This window comes from Sus scrofa, chromosome 5 (genome assembly GCF_000003025.6).
Source record: "Sus scrofa isolate TJ Tabasco breed Duroc chromosome 5, Sscrofa11.1, whole genome shotgun sequence".
Taxonomy (NCBI): domain Eukaryota; kingdom Metazoa; phylum Chordata; class Mammalia; order Artiodactyla; family Suidae; genus Sus; species Sus scrofa.
In genome coordinates this window covers 89,647,852-89,667,917 of record NC_010447.5, presented here as the reverse complement: position 1 = coordinate 89,667,917, position 20,066 = coordinate 89,647,852, and the positions used below count along the sequence as shown (strand labels likewise).

At 42.6% G+C, this 20,066-nt stretch overlaps 1 protein-coding gene across 2 annotated transcripts in view; it reads left to right on the top strand.

Annotated features, from left to right (window-relative positions):
• The window catches only part of MRPL42 (mitochondrial ribosomal protein L42), a 30,163-nt gene continuing 16,239 nt past the window's right edge, over positions 6,143–20,066 (top strand). The window contains exons 1-4 of one of the 2 annotated variants that reach the window (XM_013998085.2): positions 6,143–6,295; positions 8,043–8,154; positions 11,749–11,812; positions 14,753–14,837. In XM_013998085.2, coding sequence (XP_013853539.2) covers positions 8,085–8,154; positions 11,749–11,812; positions 14,753–14,837 — 219 coding nt within the window. In that variant the 5' untranslated portion in view covers positions 6,143–6,295; positions 8,043–8,084. Of the gene's footprint in view, positions 6,296–7,988; positions 8,155–11,748; positions 11,813–14,752; positions 14,838–20,066 lie in introns of both variants that reach the window. The other variant, XM_005664266.3, reaches the window with a different exon arrangement.

Genomic DNA, 20,066 nt, shown 5'->3' with positions numbered 1-20,066 from the left:
TCTGTGAGAAGAGGGTTCGTGAACACTGACTCAGGAAGGAAGTGGTTGGGGGAGGAAGAGAAGACTGCACACTGATTTTAAAAAAAGAAAAAAAAAACCTGCCTGCTGCCTCATAGCCATGACTTCAACATAAACAGCTGAGCATTTACAAACTGAAAACCTACACAGTGCCAGCCTATTAAGAAGAATCTGAGTAGGATCATCCAGGGTCATAGGAGCACTATCTCAAGGAAAGACGAAACTCAGGAGAATCAGAGGAATAAGGCTGACCTTTTAGGGCTTTCTGCTTTCCAAAGCATTCCTGTTTTTGTTTTGGGGTTTTTTGGGGTTTTCAGCCATGCCCATGCCAGGGATCAAACTAAAGCCACAGCAGCACCCCAAACCCCTACAGTGACAATGCCAGATCCTTAACCCACTGAGCCACCCGGGAACTCCTTTCCATAGCATTGATGAATGTTATCCCAGCCACGGAGAGCTTAAAGGACATGCACCAGAGAAGGCATCCTGTAGAGCTCGTCATACCTTCCGTGATATTTCTATAAAGGTGGACAGAGGCGGGTATTCCTTCCTTTGGACCAGTTCCCAGTGGAAACAGGATTTCTGAGGATGATGACTCAAGGCTTCGCCAGAAACCTGGCTGGAATAGGAACTCTGAAAGCAAGCCTCTTTCCTGTGCCTCTGTGTGTCACGCTTTCAGGCTCCCAGAGAACCATTTGCATTCCATATCTTTGGGGTTCAGTTGCTGTGTGACTTGTTCTGTGAGTGCCTACTCAGCCGACCCAGCCTAAACTGTTCTCCTAGGTCTTCCCACACGGTGTGCCCCACCCAAGCTTCCCTTCAGTTCACTCTCATCACCCTTCTCCTTCCCCACCATCACCTATCTCTCTCCAATCCTACTGATTTCTCACTTGTGTCTCCTGCTTTCTGCAGAAAACTGTCCATCTACTCCCAGGATGTTAGCAATGTTTTGAAAACTTTGCTTTGCTTCCGAGTACAATGATTTGGGATCTGATATACTCCAGAGCAGAGGTTTTCAAACTTTGGTCTGCTGATCACCCCCAAGGCTGGTTAAACATACATGTACGGGAGCCCTATCCAAGATCTTCTGAGTGCAAGTCACAGGTCCCATGCATCCCTGTTTTGTTTCGTTTTGTTTTTTCCTGTCTCTTGTCTTCTTAGGGCTGCACCCGTGGCATTCGGAGGTTCCCTGGCTAGGGGTCTAATTGGAGCTGTAGCTGCCAACCTACGCCACAGCCACAGCCACGCCAGATCCAAGCTCTGTCTGCAACCTACACCATGGCTCACACCAACCCTGGATCCTAACCCACTGAGCGAGGCCAGGGATCGAACCGACAACCTCGTGGTTCCTAGTCGGATTCGATTCCACTGCACCACAACAGGAACTCCGAATCCCTGTTTTTAACAAGCTCCCCAGTTACCACTGAAGGGTCCAAAGCTTGAAAGTCACAGTCCCATAGAATCTGATCTGCTTAAAAAAACAAAACAGTTGCAAGAGCAACCTTGTCTTGTACTTCCCTTATTTCCTTTTTTCTAAATTTTTTTTTGGCCCAATACCAACATCTTTCCTCCTGTCTGTTGTAATTCTTTTGGTCCAAGTGTTCGATATTCCAGATTGCTGGGGTTTAAGTTGGCCCAGGTGTGCCGGATTCCAGACTGTTGGATTTTGAGGAAGTCAATAAATAACACCCAGTTTCTGCTCCTGAAATTATAACCTGTTGAAAGACATGCAGCACAAAACATTGCCTTCAGGTTCCCTGGTGGCACAGCAGTTAAGGAATCAGTGTTGTCAAAGCTGTGGCTTGGGTCACTGCTGTGGTGCAGGTTAGATCCCTGGCCTGAGAACTACCCCATGCTGCAAGTGTGGCCAAAAACAAAAACCAAGAAAAAAAAGAAACAACAAGGAAAAAAACAAAAACAAAAATAAAAACATTGCCTTTGTTACTAATAAAGCTGATTGGAGAATACAGCTCTAAGTTGGCAGTAATTTGGGCCTATTAAGAGTCCCCCCCCCACCCCCACATCAGCTCTGCAATTGCAGGCATAGCCACCACACAGTCACTTGACACAGCCAAGCAACTGCAGGCCCCTTAAACCAAACAAGACAGGGCAGCTGGGCACACATGACAGCAGAAGACAGGCTGCTGGAAAAAAAAAAAAAGAGAGAGAGAGAGAAGGAAGGAGAGAAAGAAAAAGAAAGGAGGAAGAAAGAGAGGGGAAAATGGAGAAAAAGAGGGAGAGACAAGGCTAAGAAGACCCAGCCTCACTTTAAATTCTCCAATTACAAAACTGACTCCTCAGTTCCTGTTGTGGCTCAGTGGGTTAAGAATCTGAATAGTATCCATGAGGATGCAGGTTCAATCCCTGGCCTCCCTCAGTGAGTTAAAGCTTCCAGGGTTGCCGTGAGCTGCAGTGTAGGTCACAGACGTGGCTCGGATCTGGCGTTGCTGTGGCTGTGGCATAAGTTGGCATCTGCAGCTCCAATTTGACCCCTAGCCTGGGAACTTCCATGTGCCTCGGATGTGGCCTTAAAAAAAAGAGAGAAAAAGAAAACTTACTCTTCTTACCTTCTGATCACAAAACCATTTGACATTTTCTTCACCTACTATTTTTTCTCTTATCTCCCCAAAGGCAAACTCAGACCACAATTTGGACAATCTCATCATTCCTTTGAATATACTGTGATGTATAGTATATTCAAAAGGCTCCAGTGGATTGGATGGATTTGAGGTCAACACCAAAGTTCCACAATTTTGTCTGTTTTGTCATTTTACTGGCATGAATTTGAGCTACATTTATGTAGGACAATGTGAGTTATTACCAGTTAAGTTATTAACTGGTACTTAAGTTTGTGCTTTTGGAAATTATGGTTTTATTTATTTATTTTTATTTTTAATTTTTGGCTTTTTAGGGCCACACCCATGGCATATGGTAGTTCCCAGGCTAGGGGTGAAAAATTGAAGCTGCAGCTGTTGGGCTACACCACAGCCACAGGAACAAGGGATTCCAGCCGGGTCCCCAACCTACACCACAGCTCATGGCAATGCCAGATCCCCGACCCACTGAGTGAGGCCAGGAATCAAACCCACATCCTCATGGATCCTAGTTGGATTCTTTTCCGCTGTGCCACAGCGGGGACTGGAAGTCATAGTTTTCAACTTGATGGCACTGAATTCCACGGCTTCGAAACTCTTCCTGACCCGCCTCTCTTAGCTACTTGTTTTTTTGTTTGTTTGTTTTTTGGCTTTGTTTTTTGGCTTTTCTGGGGCTCCTCCCACTGCATATGGAGGTTCCCAGGCTAGGGGTCAAATCGGAGCTGTAGCCACCGGCCTACACCACAGCCACAGCCAATGCTGGATCCCCAACCCACTGAGCAAGGGCAGGGACCGAACCTACAACCTCATGGTTCCTAGTCAGATTCGCTAACCACTGCACCACAATGGGAACTCCCTCTCTTAGCTACGTGTACTCTCATACTCTTGGTTTTCCTACTGCCTTCCTCCCTGACATTTCTGAGGGGCCCTTGCTGGATGCCATCCTCCACCGGACCGTTAAATGTTGGGATTCCCTGGGGTCAGGTTCTGGGTCCTTTTCCTTTTTTTTTTTCTACACTCCTTCCTTATGTGCACTCAACATCTCCATGGCTTTAAATCTACATCTTGCCCAACCGCTATTCTCCAGGCACATTTGTCCAACTAGCTGCTTCATTACAAAACGCCTCATTATAAAACCCTACTTGGCTATCTCAGAGGTACCTCACTCTCAACAACTCCCAAATGGAATTGCTCATTTCTGCTCTCCTTAGACAGCCCCTGTTCCTCTTTCGGTCTTCCCTGTCTCAAAGGAGCCACCTCCTTTCAAGCCGGTTATTAAGGCATCACCTGAAGTGTCTTCCTACTCTCTCAACTCCCATAGCTAATCAATCCACCATTGCTACCTTCACACCGTAACCAGACTGCTTTCCTTTCTCCCATCTTCACTGCTGCCGCCTCCATCGCATCATCATCTCTTAACTTGACTGCTGGGCAGCATTAGCTTCATTTCACGTGCTCGCTGTCTTGCCTCTCTTCCCAACTGCTTCTCACAGCCAGAGTAATCTTTTTAAAAAATAAATCATGGAGTTCCCGTCATGGCACAGTGTTAACGAATCTCACTAGGAATCATGAGGTTGCAGGTTCGATCCCTGGCCTCGCTCAGTGGGTTAAGGATCTGGCGTTGCTGTGGCTGTGGTGTAGGCCAGTGGCTGCAGCTCCGATTTGACCCCCAGCCTGGGAACCTCCGTATGCCTCGGGAGTGGCCCTAGAAAAGGCAAAAAGACAAAAAAATAAAATAAAACAAAAAAAATCATATTATGTTGCTTCTTTTGTGTTAAGACCTTTCAGTGATGCCTTTTTGCACTTAGAGCAACATCTACACATGGGCCTGTGTCCTCATTCCATGTTGTTACCACCAGGCTTACACAGCCCAACATGACCTGGCTCCTACTCACCCCATTTCCTGCCACTCTCATCCACACCAAACTCCAGTGATGGTAAGCTACTTCCACCCTCTTTAGACTTTTAAATTGTTCCCTCAGCCTAGCACTGCCTCTACCTCGTCCCACAAACATGGCTGCTTTCTTTTCTGGTCTGAGCTTTGTGAACTTTTCTGGCTCCACTAAGTGAGTCTGTGTAGTGGTCTGCAGTCTTCACTCTCATCAAGATGGGTCCTGTGGAATTATCTTTTGTCGTCCCTCTTCCGCTTTGCACAGTGAATGTTTGACAAGTCCAGTTGATTGTTCATTCAAATGTGTTTCTCCTCTATCTCTTCCTACAGCATAGTCTGGAAAGACATCACGGGGTGGCTTTGAAGGATGGACAGTATTTGAAGGGACAGAGATGGGTCCTCACTGTGGGCTTTTACAGGAGCAAAGATGAGCAACAGAACCAAACTGAGGGTCTGTGGTAAGTGAGGAGAGACACCACAGCACTCCACATTTATTTTTCTTTATTGTGCATTTATATTTTCTTATTTTCAATATTAATCACTTCAAGACTAAGGTCCTTAAATGTTTGAGAGGTTTATCAACCCCCTTGATTACATGACAAAAGCTATGAATCCTTTTCAGAAAAATGTGTGTAAATCCGAATTTTGCTGATCATGGGGGAAAGATATTCCCAGGCTAAACCGTACCAGTCAATCACCTACTATCTTTTTTTTTTCTCCTTTGGCCTCCCTGAGTTATATGGATTCCTGGGCCAGGGATCATATCCGAACCACATGTGACCTATGCCACAGGTGGGGCAACATAGGATCTTTTAATCCACTGTGCTCGGCAGGGGATCAAACCTATGTCCTACCTCTTCAAAGACACTGCTAATCCCGTTTGCACCACAGTGGGAACTCCAATCATTTACTGTCTTGAATACCTGCAGTGTTACTTAACTGTTTTACTCATTCAGCAAATATTAGAAGCCTACAATGAGGCTAAACCAAGTTCTAGATGTTGGATTTATCTATCATATAGAAGGAAACAGATACCCGATCCTCCCTGCCTTCATGGATCTTGCCTTCTTGCATAATGGACAAACATTAAACAAGGAAACAAAGAATAACGTAGTCATATAATGGTAAATGTAATAAAAAAAGAAAGGAGGGCAATGGGACAAGGGCAGGTGAGGCTATTTTAATAAGGTGGTCCTCTCTTGAGATGATATTTGAGTAAGACCTTCACAGAGTAAGTCAGTAGTCACGAGAAGAGGTGTGAGAAGAGCTTTGCTGGCAATGAGAACAAAATGCAAAGGTCAGGGGGCCTTTACTTCCCTCTAAGATACAAGACAAGGTCCAGGATTTCTGCACAAGTCTTCCACCCATAATGAATAACCAGCAGAGTTCTTAGAACAGACAGCTGGGCTTTTAGGTCGAAAGGTCGCGCATTTCCCCACTTCAAACGTCAAATCTAACCCCGCCCCCTCTTCAGTTCGTCTCTGAAATGTCATTTCCCCCAGGAAATCTTAACTTATCCAAGGAGGGATCTACAGTCCCTCTAATTATTAGTATAAACTTTAAAAACAGTGCTTAGTACTTTCTAACAAGTAATTTCGGTTTTTTGAGTAACTCCGGTAATATCGCAGGCAAACTGCTGCAACTAAACGCGGGATCACGTTGCACCCGTAGCTCTTTTCGGCCGAGACTACATTTCCCAGAGTGCCCCGCGGGCCAGGAAGGAGCGTGGAGCCGGGTCTCCCGTGACCCCGGTGGAAGCAAGATGGCGGGCTCGTGGTGAGCAGAAGTCAAGGTAACTGCTTCCCCCCCACTCCTCCTCCCATTTAGGAATCCCTAGAAACTGGACAGGCCCAGGTTTATCGGCAGATGTCAGGTCTCCTACCTGTCGTTCGCAACAGGATAAATAAAGCCTCTGGCGTCACCAGACTCGGTCTGTCCGGCGGAAGGGCCCGCGTGTGGCTTCTTGTGGGGGCTCGCCTCCAGGTCGAAGGTGCTAAACCTCCATACCTCTGAGGCTCTCCGCAGCTTGGGCTTCAGGGTTGAATTCCGGGCCAAGGGAGTTATTCTCTGCATTGCTCTCTGGGGTGAATAATCTGACCTCTGGGTCTCGGACAGAAGGGACCTAATGTCCTTTAAGTTGTTCCTCGTTTCGTGGGCACAAGATAAGGGTTTGCGGTCCACCTATCAAGCAGCGCTAAAGTGGGAAGGTAAACCATTTGACCTCTCTGAGCCTCTATTCTTAATATTTAAAATGGAGATGACTACTTCACGGACCTGTGAAAGAGCATGTAATGAATAGGAAAATGGGTTGTAAACTGTAAAAAGCACACTGTAGGAACTCGGGTGGCACTGCTGATATACGCTCATCAATCAACCTGCATAATTTAGCAAATAAGACTGATAAAATACGATTTTATCACCATGCGGGTGTTGGGGGGGGTAAAGTCATCGAGGTCATTTGCAAACAAGGGATGTATGTCATTTATTCACAACAGCCCTGGTAGTTTTTGGTTGTTTTTCCCCATTTTACTGTGGAAGGAGCAGAGGGTTATTGCCCAAACTTGCCCAGTTTGTAAGTGATTGATTCTAAAATTATTGGAAGCAAGTTAAATTTTTTACTTTAGTTTCTTCATGAATGAAAATAAATATACCTCTTCCGATTAATATGAGAGCAAAATAAATGATGGTGGAAGCACCTTGGAAAGTTAAAGAACTTTGAAGAGACGAAATTGTATTTGGGACTTTATGTGTTTATATGCATTCTTCTAATATTTAATAAGTATTCAATAAGCCAAGGCTAGGCCTTCTCGTTTAACATTTCATTTAGTCAGAAACAGAATACCACCTTAAGAGGTGTAAGAAGATCTTGTGTATGGTACCTGGGAGGGTTGTACACAGACATAAGAGCTTTATGAAAGGAGAATTCCCAGTGTAGCCTGTGTGAGTGACTGTTTCTAAGAGTTATTTACACATTGGCTGAGCACTCATTGAATGGAAGGAACTACACTAGGTACTGAGAAATTAGCATTTAAGGAAAAGAGTAGTGGACATAATGCTGGGGTTTTTAATCTTATATTTTGAGGATGTTGCTCTTTGTCCTGTGTTGCATGGGAATGGAAAGTTGTTTATTTTTATTGTTATTTTTACAGCCACACCCGTGGCATATAGAAGTTTCCAGGCTAGGGGTCAAATCGGAGGGGTCAAAACAGCTGCCAGCCTACGCCACAGCCACAGCAGTGCACTGCAGCTCTCTGGCAACATCAGATCCTTAACCCACTGAGCGAGGCCAGGGATCAAACCTGCGTCCTCATGGATACTATTCGAGTTCTTAACCCACTGAGCCATGGTGGGAACTCTGGAAAGTTGTTGAAAAGTTTTGTGTTAGGTGCTGTAGTTGTAGGTAGTGATCCTTTTTTGTCGTACTCAATGTATTGTGTCACTTTAATTTATCATAGGTAATACTGACTTTTCTTTCTCTCACACAGGGATGAAATATAGGTATACCTAGAAGCAGATTTTAAAAAACACTTTCTTTTCAGATCATCTTCTTTCATACTAACTGATAATCATCTTGATTCACTATGGCACTGGCAGCAGTAAAATGGGTGATATCAAGTAGAACTATCTTGAAACATTTATTTCCAATTCAAAGTAAGTGATTTTTTTTAATGTTTAAAAAGTTTTAAACTTTCTCAAATATTATAATAATATGTGTTCATTGTAGAAAATTTAAAGTGTTTAATTATTGTATGTGCCTGCTACTGTATAGGAGTATAACGTGGAAAGATTTCTATATAGAAGGGGGGAAAGTATGTGATAGAGTAATATCTTTTGCAGGATCTCATTTATGTGTTTAAAAGATGATTTACCATGTATGTATGTGTAAATGCAGAATAAAAGATGTGGATCAATAAATTTATCTGTGTAGACCACAAGTGGGATTTGTCTGAGGTCAAGTGAGGAATTGAATAAGAGGAACTTTTTCTGATTTGAATCACTGGTATTTATTATATTTCACATAATACTTTAGTAGTTCTTAAAGGTAGCAAATAAGGGGCACATTTACTGATTCCATCTTACAAAAATGATCATTGTTAGTATTTTGATGTAACCTTTTTGATTTTTTTCTATGTAATTTTTTAGAGTGTAATTTGTCCTTTTCTAAAGAAATGTAGTGTAATATTTTTTCAAAACCTATGAATATGTGTTTGATAGTCAAAACATTGACCTATATAAATGAACAGGCTATTGAAATCTTATTTCCCAATCAATCTTGTTTTTACTTTCCTTTTTTCTCTCTAAATTGCATTCTCCCATTCTAAAGCAGACATGGTTAGAAGGCTGCAGTCGTTTTGCATTTTCCTGTTTACTAGTCAGCCAACTTTTTTTATACATCTCTGCCTGACCTTATTCTCGTCCTCCCTGTTTCCTGTTTACTACCATTTGTAATTGAACGTTTGTTTATTGAGTTAAAAGGAAAAGAGTTGTGTGAAGGCTAGGGTAAAAAGTAATATAAGGAGTTCCCATCGTGGCACAGTGGTTAATGAATCCGACTGGGAACCATGAGGTTGTGGGTTCGGTCCCTGCCCTTGCTCAGTGGGTTAAGGATCCGGTGTTGCTATGAGCTGTGGTGTAGGTTGCAGACACGGCTCGGATCCCGCGTTTCTGTGGCTGTGATTAGACCCCTAGCCTGGGAATCTCCATATGCCGCGGGAGCCGCCCAAGAAATGGCAAAAAGACAAAATAAAAAAACCTGACTAACATCCATGAGGATGCAGATTTGATCCCTGGCCTGGCTCAGTGGGTTAAGGAAGGATCCAGTGTTGTTGAGAGCTGTGGCATAGGTTGCAGATGCTACTCGGATCTGGCATTGCTCTGGCTGTGTCATAGGCTGGCAGTTGCAGCTCTGATTTGACCCCTAGCCTGGGAACTTCCGTATGCCACAGGTGCAGCCCTAAAAGAAAAAAGAAAAGTTTGTTGAATGGATCTCAGTGGATTGGAGTTGTCAAAATATCTAATTGGCAAAGAATTAATTGGGGTTACCCTAGAAAATTATTGCATTATCACTTCTTTCATCCTTAAGCCTCTTATTCTACACAATTTCTATTAGTACTATTGAAGGTAAAGTAGTATTTTTGCTATTATTATTGATATTTTATACAAAAAGGGAGGACATTAACATTAAAAGTGAAACAAAACTGTGATTGGATGCTTCAATGAGCACAAATAAAAAAGCCTCCCTGTATTCCAGAAGGAACATTTAAAACCTTCCAAAATATACAGTCAGCATGGGAATTTTACAACTTTTAAGCATATTAAATCATTTCTTCTTTACAACTTTGAATAACATACCTGTCATGTGGCATTATTCTTTTTCTGAAGATGAAGGAAGTTGAGTTCTCTGGCCCTCAGAAACTCAACCAGAGCAAATTAGAGCTATGATCAAAACCTGTGTCTTCCCAGTTTACTCTATGCTGTACCACTTTCCCTGCAGTGATTTAAAATATTGAACATTTGAAAATGAAGTTGGGTTTCCCACTGTGGTGCAGTGGGGTCGGTGGTGTCTCTCCAGCACCAGGACACAGGTTCAATCCCTGCCTGGCACATTGAGTTAAAGGATCCAGCATTTCCGCAGCTTCGGCATAGTAGGTCACAACTGCAGCTCAGATCTGATCCCTGGCGCAGGAACCCCATATACTCCAGCGCAGCTGAAAAAGAAAATGAAGTGGGACTACCAGCTTTTATAGATCCTATCAAAATGCAGTTAAACATGTGTTCATTGAGAGCAACCAGGGATGGAACCCGCATCCTCATGGATTCTAGTTGCATTCGTTTCCACTGTGCCACAATGGGAACTCCTAGCCAAAATATTAAGAAAAAAAAAAATTAACCATACTGAGCTACCTTTAACTTTTTTTCTTTGTGTTTAAAAGAATACCATTTCTCTGAACAAGAAGAACTTTTTACAAACCTTAAAGAAGTAATTATGGCTCTTAAATTTGCAGGTATTGAAAAGGGGAGGAGTTCCCGTCGTGGCTCAGTGGTTAACTAATCCGACTAGGAACCATGAGGTTGTGGTTCGATTCCTGGCCTTGCTTAGTGGGCTAAGGATCTGGCGTTGCCATGAGCTGTGGTGTAGGTCACAGACGCGGCTTGGATCTCGAGTTGCTGTGGCTCTGGTGTAGGCCGGCAGCTACAGCTCCGATTTGACCCCAAGCCTGGGAACTTCCATATGCCTTGGCAGCAGCCCTAGAAAAGGCAAAAAGAAAAAAAAGGGGGGGGGATATACTTTGAGATGTCAGCATTTTGATTAAGAAAGTTAACTTTGGAGTTCCCGTCGTGGCGCAGTGGTTAACGAATCCGACTAGGAACCATGAGGTTGCAGGTTCGGTCCCTGCCCTTGCTCAGTGGGTTAACGATCCGGCGTTGCCGCCGTGGGCTGTGGTGTAGGTTGCAGACGCAGCTCGGATCCTGCGTTGCTGTGGCTCTGGCGTAGGCCGGTGGCTACAGCTCCGATTAGACCCCTAGCCTGGGAACCTCCATATGCCACGGGAGCGGCCCAAGAAATAGCAGAAAGACAAAAAAAAAGTTAACTTTGAACAGTTTATTTTGTATTTTATCACTTAAAAACTACCCCTTTATGAACCATGTCCTCCAATCACAGTAAAATGTTTTTTTTTTCTTTCTGGCCCTATCCGTGGCATATGGACGTTCTTAAGCCAGGGATGAAATTTGAGCAGCAGCTATGACTCATGCTGCACGTGCAGCAACTCTGGATCCTTAACCAACTGTGCCACAGCAGGAATCCCTAAAGTTTTTAGAATATTCAAAACCTTCGTGCCCTTTCTTCCCTCTAGTCTTTGGCACTTTTTAGTCCCTCCACAAGGAACGTTGTACTTATCCCCCAATAACTCCAGCTTACTCCGTCCTTCACGGCACCTTAAGTATCATCTCCACACTCCTGTTTTTAATCCGTGTGCCCCTCTCACTCCCAGGATTTACCATTCCTAGCAGGGCTTATCTTTATATTGGGATTGTTTACTTGTCTGTGTTTCACTAGACTTGTACCCTTTTGAGAGTAGGGACCGGATCTTTCTTGTTGAATCCCTAGCCCCAAGTATACTGCCGTTTCATGGTGAATACAGTCAGCATCGGTTGAATGAGTGAAACTAGCTTTACATTTGTGTGAAGAGCTGTGCTGCTCGAATTAACTAAATCCATTTTGCTGTTTGGGTTTTTTTGCAGACAGCGCTTCATATTGTGTTTGTCATAAATCTACATATTCTTCTCTTCCAGATGACTATAATTGGTAAGTATTAAAATCTAGTTGGAAAAAGAAAAAGCTGTTAGCTCTGTCTGAAATGATTTAACTTTCTTTTTTTTTTTTTTGTCTTTTATCTCTTGTCCTATTAGAGACACACCCACAGCATATGGAGGTTCCCAGGCTAGGGGTCTAATCAGAGCTGTTGCTGCCGGTCTACACCACAGACACAGCAACACCAGATCTGAGCCATGTCTGCGACCTACACCACAGCTCACAGCAACACCGGATCCTTAACCCACTGAGCAAGGCCAGGGATTGAACCCGCAACCTCATGGTTCCTAGTCGGATTCGTTTCTGCTGTACCACGACGGGAACTCCTAATTTTAATTCTTGTTTTGATATTTTCTGCTTTATTTTGTGATTATCCTTTCTCTAATTTTGTTTTTAAAAATTATTTCAGTGATCTTATTTATCCAGTCTCTGGGCTTACAAATCCTTTTAAAATAGAAATCATTTTCAGCGCTCCCGTTGTGGCTCAGTGGAAATGAACCTGACTAGTATCCATGAGAATGGGGGTTGGATCCCTGTCCTCACTCCGGGGGTTAAGGATCTGGTGTTCCCATGAGCTGTGGTGAAGGTCATAGATGCGGCTTGTATCTGGCGTGGCTGTAGCATAGGCCAGCAGCTGTAGCACTGATTTAACCCCTAGCCTGGGAACTTCCATGTGCTGCAGATGTGGCTCTAAAAACCAAAAAAAAAAAATAAAAATCATTATCACTGTTTCAGTGAATACTTCATTTTTTTTTTTTTTTTGTCTTTCGGCCTTTTCTAGGGCCTCACCCACGTCATATAGAGGTTCCCAGGCTAGGGGTCTAATCGGAGCTATAGCCACCGGCCTGTGCCAGAGCCACAGAAATGCCAGATCCGAGCCACGTCTGCAACCCACACCACAGCTCACAGCAACACCGGATCCTTAATCCACTGAGCGAGGCCAGGGATCGAACCTGAAACCTCATGGTTCCTGGTCAGATTCATTAACCACTGCGCCACGACGGGAACTCCAATACTTCATTTCTTATAAGACAGATGTGCTGTTAGAGATGCTCTTTTCTTCCTGAATCATTCTTTAGCTTTTTTGGAAAAGTTAATTAGTTTTTATGGCTTTCTCTTAGAGGTCATATCTGTTAGCTTAAGTAGCTATTTACCTTATCTTATGTTGACATTGAATAATCCTAAATTATAAATATTTAATTCAGCCACAATTTATTTGGTACTTACTCAATTCTAGTCAGTATGCTTACAACCAGGAATAACATGAATGAAATGTCTTTTATCTTTATAGCAGAGTCTTATGTGCAGAAACTACAACATATTTTCTTAAGTTGTTTTTATTGCAGTTTTTCTTTTTTTTTTTTGGTCATGCGTGAAGCACGTGGAGGTTCCCTGGGCCAGGGATCAAACCTGTGCTACAGCTGTAACCAGAGCCACAGCAGTGACAATGTTGGATTCTTAACCCTCTGAGCCACAAGGGAACTTCTAGTAAATTTAAACAAAAATATTTTTGGGGGAGTTCCCATCATGGTTCAGTGGTTAAGGAGCCCGACCAGTATCCATTGAAGATGCAGGTTTGATCCCTGGCCTTGCTCAGTGGGCTGAGGATCCGATGTTGCCCTGAGCTGTGGTGTAGTTTGCACACGAGACTTGGATCTTGAGTTGCTGCGGTTGTGGCGTAGGCCATGGCTACAGCTCTGATTTGACCCCTAGTCTGGTAACCTCCATGCGCTGCAGATGTAGCCCTCAAAAGACAAAAAAAAAGAAATTTTTTTTCTTCCTTCCTGACACCAGTTTGAATTGTATGTTTAATAAGTATTAAGATAGTGACGAAGGAGTTCGCGTCGTGGCGCAGTGGTTAATGAATCCGACTAGGAACCATGAGGTTGCGGGTTCGGTCCCTGCCCTTGCTCAGTGGGTTAACGATCCGGCGTTGCCATGAGCTGTGGTGTAGGTTGCAGACTCGGCTCGGATCCCGCGTTGCTGTGACTCTGGCGTAGGCTGGTGGCTACAGCTCCGATTGGACCCCTAGCCTGGGAACCTCCATATGCCGTGGGAGCGGCCCAAGAAATAGCAACAACAACAACAACAAAAGACAAAAAGACCGAAAAAAAAAAAAAAAAAGATAGTGATGAAATTAGATTAGGGAATAGGGAGCACTTTTTGAACCTGAAAAGATTTGAGTCTTAATATGTGTTAAAAGATGCTTGAAGAAATGCTGATCTAGAAAAAGTGCTCAGCTGCAGTCTTTTTTGTTTTGCTTTTTAGGGCCGCACCCCAAGGCATATAGAAATTCTCATGCTCAGAGTCGAATTGAAGCTGCAGCTGCCAGTTTATGCCACAGCCACAGCCACGCCAGATCTGAGCCACGTCTGTGACCTATGCTGCAGTTCATGGCATCACTGAATCCTTAACCCAGTGAGGAGGGCCCGGGATTGAACCTAAGTTCTCATGGATACTAGTCAAGTTCTTAACCTGCTGAGCTACAATGAGAACTCCAGCTGTAGTCTTTGTGGTTGGAAATACAAGTGATCCTTTACCTGGAAGATTATGTATTTTGCTGATCTTCAGCTTTAATAATTCAAGTAATTGCCTTACGGCTTTTTGAAGATAGCTTTTAGATAAGGAAATTTCTATTAGTAATGATGACTGAACAGGAAGATCTCGTCCAAAGATTTGGAAAACAAATAATTTGGAGAATAATTTAGGTAAAATAATGGTTAATGCCTTAAAGGTTTGTTGTGGTAGTTAAGCTGATGTATTTTGTGGGATGGTCTGAGTTGTCCCCTGTGATATGGGCACAAGTTTACTAGTCCAGTGACATGGCATTTATTCTTCAGGGATTCATGATGAACAAATTTTAGCTCTAATAATTATTCTGCCTTCTATAACTTTCTAAAACATTTTTTTTTTTTTTTTTTTTTTTTTTTTTAGCAAAGTAGAGCTTGCTTTGACATCTGATGGCAGGACAATAGTATGCTATCACCCTTCTGTGGACATTCCATACGAACACACAAAAGTATGTATGGGGTAATCTCTTCGAATTTTTAATTTGTTTTTAGAAATATTCACACTTCTTTACCCAAAGCGAAGGGAATTGTTTGACATTATTAGGTTTAGATCTTCTTTTGGCTTTTTTTATTTTACTGTTTGGATTTTTCTCTTTTATTTATTTTCATCTTGTTTCTCTAAAGGCTTTTTTTGATTTACAGAGTGAACCATTTAAACAGAATTATGGGGAGTTCCTGGTGGCCTAGTGCTTAAGGATCCAGCATTATCACTGCTGTGGTGTGGGTTCGATCTCTGGCCCAGGAACTTCTGCATGCCAAAACAAACACCCACACACAATTATGGTATCAGTTTTCTGGTCTACAATTTGGTAGATTTCTGACTAGGGATCAAACATACCTCATAAATTTTTAAAAACACATTGTCCTGTATTACTCTATATTGCAATCTGATAAATTATGAAAAATTTGGATTTTAGAGGGCTCCTTCATAATTTTCATTAAAAAAATTTTTTTTGCTATACTTGATTTACAGCTTTTAATTATCTTGGTTCTGATAATCCTTTTAATGTTGGAGAATTTGTTTTAATTTTTTTTGTGTGTTCTGATTGCCATTTTATTAACTGCTTGATTTGATTTTGTTGCTCTTTTTTCTTCCCTTTTTCTCTTGTGCTCTCCTCTTGTGGTTTGATGCCTATCTTTAGTGTTGTATTTGAGTTGATTTTTCTTATTTGTTTGTGTATCAGTTGTAGGTTTTTGGTTTGCAGTTGCCCTAAACTTTTGATATAGGAGTCTATATATATATGAGATTGTTTTAAGTTGTTGGTCTCTTAATTGCAAGTGCATCTCCATTGTCCCGCATTTGTACCTTCCTCTTCTCATGATTTCTGATTTTGGTAGCATAATTGTGTATGGATGATTTCCTATCTTTACTGTAGATACGCCTTTACTGGAGAGCCTTGTCATTTGTGGTATTTTTGTTTCTAGTTGTGGCCTTTTCTTTTCTGCCTGGAGAATTTCCTTTAGTATTTATGGTAAAGCTGATTTAGCATTGCCGAATTATCTTAGCTTTTGTGTATCTATAAAACAAACAAAAAAAAGCTTATAAAGCTTTTGAGTTCTCCTTCAAATCTGAATGAGAGCTTTGCTGGGTAAAGTAATCTTGGTTGGACGTTTTTTCCTTTCATCCCTTTAAGTACATGCTGCTATTCCCTTCTGGCCTCCAGAGTTTCTGCTGAAAAATCTGCCGATAACCTTATTGGGGTTCCCTTGTATGTTATTTGTTTCTTTTCCCTGGCTGCTTTCAGTATTTTCTCCTTGTCTTTAATTTTGGTCAGTTTGATTAATATGTGTCTCAGGGTGTTCCTCCTTGGGTTTATTTTATATGGTGTATGTTGTGCTTCCTGGATTTGAGTGAATGGTTCCTTTCCCATGTTAGGGAAGTTTTTGGCTATTATCTCTTCAGATATTTTTTCTGTCCCTTTCTCTCTCTTTTCCTTCTGGCACCCCTATAATACGGATGTTGGTGTGTATAACGTTGTCCCAGCATTCTCTGAGACGCTCTTCATTTCAATCTTTTTCTCTTTTCTGTACCACATCAGTGATTTCTACTAGTTTGTCCTCCACCTCACTTATTTGTTCTCCTCTCTCCTGTATTCTGCTCTTGGTTGCTTCTAATGCATTTTTTATTTGTTATGTATTTTGCATCTCTGCTTGCTTAAGTTTTAAATCTTGTATTTCTTTGCTCAGTGTTTCCTGTAAATTATCAATCTTTGCCTCCAGCTTATTTCCATTGTCTTGCATCATCTTCAGCATCATCAGTCTAAAGTCTTTTTTCCAGATCACTTAGCTGTTTTTCTGAGGTTTTTTCTTTCTCCCTTATCTGAGTTACAGTTTTCTGCCTTTTCATTTTTATAGGTTTTTGGTGTGGTGTCCTTTTGTGTGTGTGTGTGTGTGTGTGTGTGTGTGTGCGCGCGCGCGCGCGCTTTGGCTATTTCTTGGGCCACTCCCGCAGCATATGGAGATTCCCAGGCTAGGGGTCCAATCGGAGCTGTAGCCCCCGGCCTACGCCAGAGCCACAGCAACATGGGATCCGAGCCGCGTCTGCAACCTACACCACAGCTCACGGCAACGCCGGATCGTTAACCCACTGAGCAAGGGCAGGGATCGAACCCGCAACCTCATGGTTCCTAGTCGGATTCATTAATCACTGTGCCACGACGGGTACTCCTGTTTTTGTTTTTAATGCAATTTATTTAACTTGACCCAAAGAGTTCTCATTGTGATTCAGTAGGTTAAGAATCTGACTGGTATCCATGAAGATGCAAGTTCAGTCCCTGGCCTCACTCAGTGGGTTAAGGATCTAGCATTGCTGTGAGCTGCAGCATAGGTTGCAAATGTGGCTCAGATCTGGAGTTGCTGTGGCTGTGGTGTAGGCCAGCAGCTGCAGCTCTAAGTTGACCCCTAGCCCAAGAACTTCCTATGCCTCAGGTGTGGCCCTAAAAAACAAAAAACAGACAAACCCTGATGCAAGTTTTTTTTTATCATTTCATATTTGAATTTCTTCCTATTATTTCTTGAAGCCTTTTTCTATATTTGATAATGTTTGGTTTGTTGATTTGACTGAATAATTTGTTAATTTGTGCCTTCTTTTTTTTTTTTTTTTTTTTGTCCTTTTAGGGACACACTCATGGCATATGGAAGTTCCCAGGTTAGAGGTTGAATTGGAGCTTTAGCTGCCAGCCTACACCACAGCCACAGCAACACCAGATCTGAGCTGCATCTTCTACCTACACCAAAGCTCATGGCAACACTGGATCCTTGACCCAGTGAACAAGACCAGGGGTTGAACCTGTCTCCTTATGGATATTAGTCAGGTTCATTACTGCTGGGCCACCCACAGGAACTCCTTTTTTTTTTTTTAATTTTTTTAAATTTTGCTATTTTGTTTTCCCCGTTTTTTTGTTTTTTGTTTTTGTTTGTTTGTTTTAGCTGTGCTCATGGCATGTGCAAGTACCCAGGCCAGAAATCAAACCCAAGCCACAGCAGTCACAGTACCAGATCCTTAACCTGCTGAACTAGGGAGCTCCTGAATTTCCTTTTTAACCTCACCATTTAGTCATTCTGCTTTGTGTTCTAGCTAAACATCAAGGCAATAATCCAGTACCTTTTTTGTTTGTTTGCCTGTAAACCTCCAGCTCATACCATAGTGTGCCTTCTTCGATTGTTATTTTGTGTGGTGTTTCTGATTATGTGCTTTATCCCTGTTTTATCCGTTAGGCTAAGAAGCCCAAGACTATGAGGTCATTTCTCAGTATATAGACTCTCATCCCACATGGCTCTTTGCATCCCCAAATCTGGCGCTTTTCCTATCCTTCCCAACTCTCAGAACTTTTCCACTGTTCTTTTAGAACTTGCTATCATCATTAAAATTATCTCGTAATGTTAACTTCTAGAATGTTGCCTTCATCTTTTGACTCTAACAGAAACCTGGATGTGCCCTGGTGCCGTTGCTTCCCTCGTGCTCTTAAGGAGTTGCAGTTTTCTCTCCTAACTCCCCCTTTTTTTATTTTAACTGAACCCAGAGGTGTCCCTGTGGCTCCTCCCTGTCATATCCGCATCATCTTTCCTCCTCCTCAACACTCTCTAGCTTTGTAGTTTGCGTCATTAAACCATACTGTGTAATCTTTTTTTTATTTTTTTGCTGTTTTCTGTCATCCCAAGTTTCACTTCTCACCTCCTCCCCAATCCTTTCTTTAAATATTTTAGATAAACTCTCACACTTTCCAACACTGTTTCTCTCCTGGTTTTTTTTTTGTTGTTTCAGTGTCCATGTGGATGATCTGTCTCTTCTCCTGGCCTCTTCTTGATCTTTCCTCCCTACCTCAGCCCCCATGGTTATACCCTAGAGATATTTTAATCACAAATAACAACTTCTCCTTCCTCCCAATCTAAATTTTTAAGAATTCCGCTAGCTTACTACCAACTCCCCGTCATTTCCTAGCTCTAAGAATGACTCATCCTCTCGTGAAGACCTGCATCAGTAGGTCTGAGCCACTCTTTCACAGCCTCATGTGTCTCATACATTCTCCTTTCTCTTCTTGCCTGTCTTAGATTCCACTGTCATCATCACAGTCACTGCCTTGTATGTGTACCCATCTCCCTGACCCCCTTTCTGGCTGTACTGCCTTTGTTACAGCAGTTGAGTCCTCTCCCATATCCTTAGTGTTCCTCTCTCTCTAGTCCGCTCACATGTAATTACCCCAGTGCTTCCACAGTCGCCTCCCCCCAATCTTTGAGCACATACTTGGGAAGCTCCTGTCTCAGCCTTTGCAGTTGCTGCTTCCTCTGCCTGGAATGCTTGTTCCCCGGAAATCTTCATAGCCTATTTTTAGATCTTTTCTTATTTGTTATTCTTATTTGTTATGGCCTTCCTTGGCCACTGCATTTAAAGTAGTACCCCTGCTCCTGGACTCCTTCTAATCCTTCTTTGCTTTATTTTTCTCAAAGGTGTGTATCGTTTCTGGCATACTGGATAGTTTCTTGCTTTTCTGTCCATGGCCCTCCATTAAAATATAAGCTCTGTGAGGACCGGGCCTTGTCTGTTTTATTTTCTGCTATATCTTTAGCACCTGCAGCATATGGAAGTTCCCAAGCCAGGGATTGAATCTGAGCCAGAGCTGTGATCTGTGCCACAGCTGTAGCAATGCCGGATCCCTCTGTGCTGGGAATATTTGTTAATTAAATAAGTCAGTTTGGTCTTCTGTCTTCGTGCCTGAGGGTTTTCTGTTTTAGGGCCTAGAGACAGTCACATGGAGAACCATGGAATTTTTTTGTTTCTCAGGTAATAAATTATAAATTGAGCTTTATTCACAGTAAGAAACATTCTTGAAAACATGTTACTGTTAAATTTTTTTTTTTTTTTTTTTTTTTTTTGGTCTTTGGTCTTTTTAGGCATATTGAGGTCCCAGGCTAGGGGTCCAATCAGAGCTATAGCCGCTGGCCTATACCACAGCCACAGCAACACCAGATCCGAGCTATGTCTGTGACCCACACCACAGCTCACGGCAACGCCGGATCCCTAACCCACTGAGCGAGGCCAGGGATCAAACCTGCAACCTCATGGTCCCTAGTTGAATTTGTTTCCACTGCTCCATGAGGGGAACTCCTAAAGTATGTTCTTTTTAAATCCAAATTTACAAATTTCGTAAGATAGCACATAACATTAAATAACTTTATTC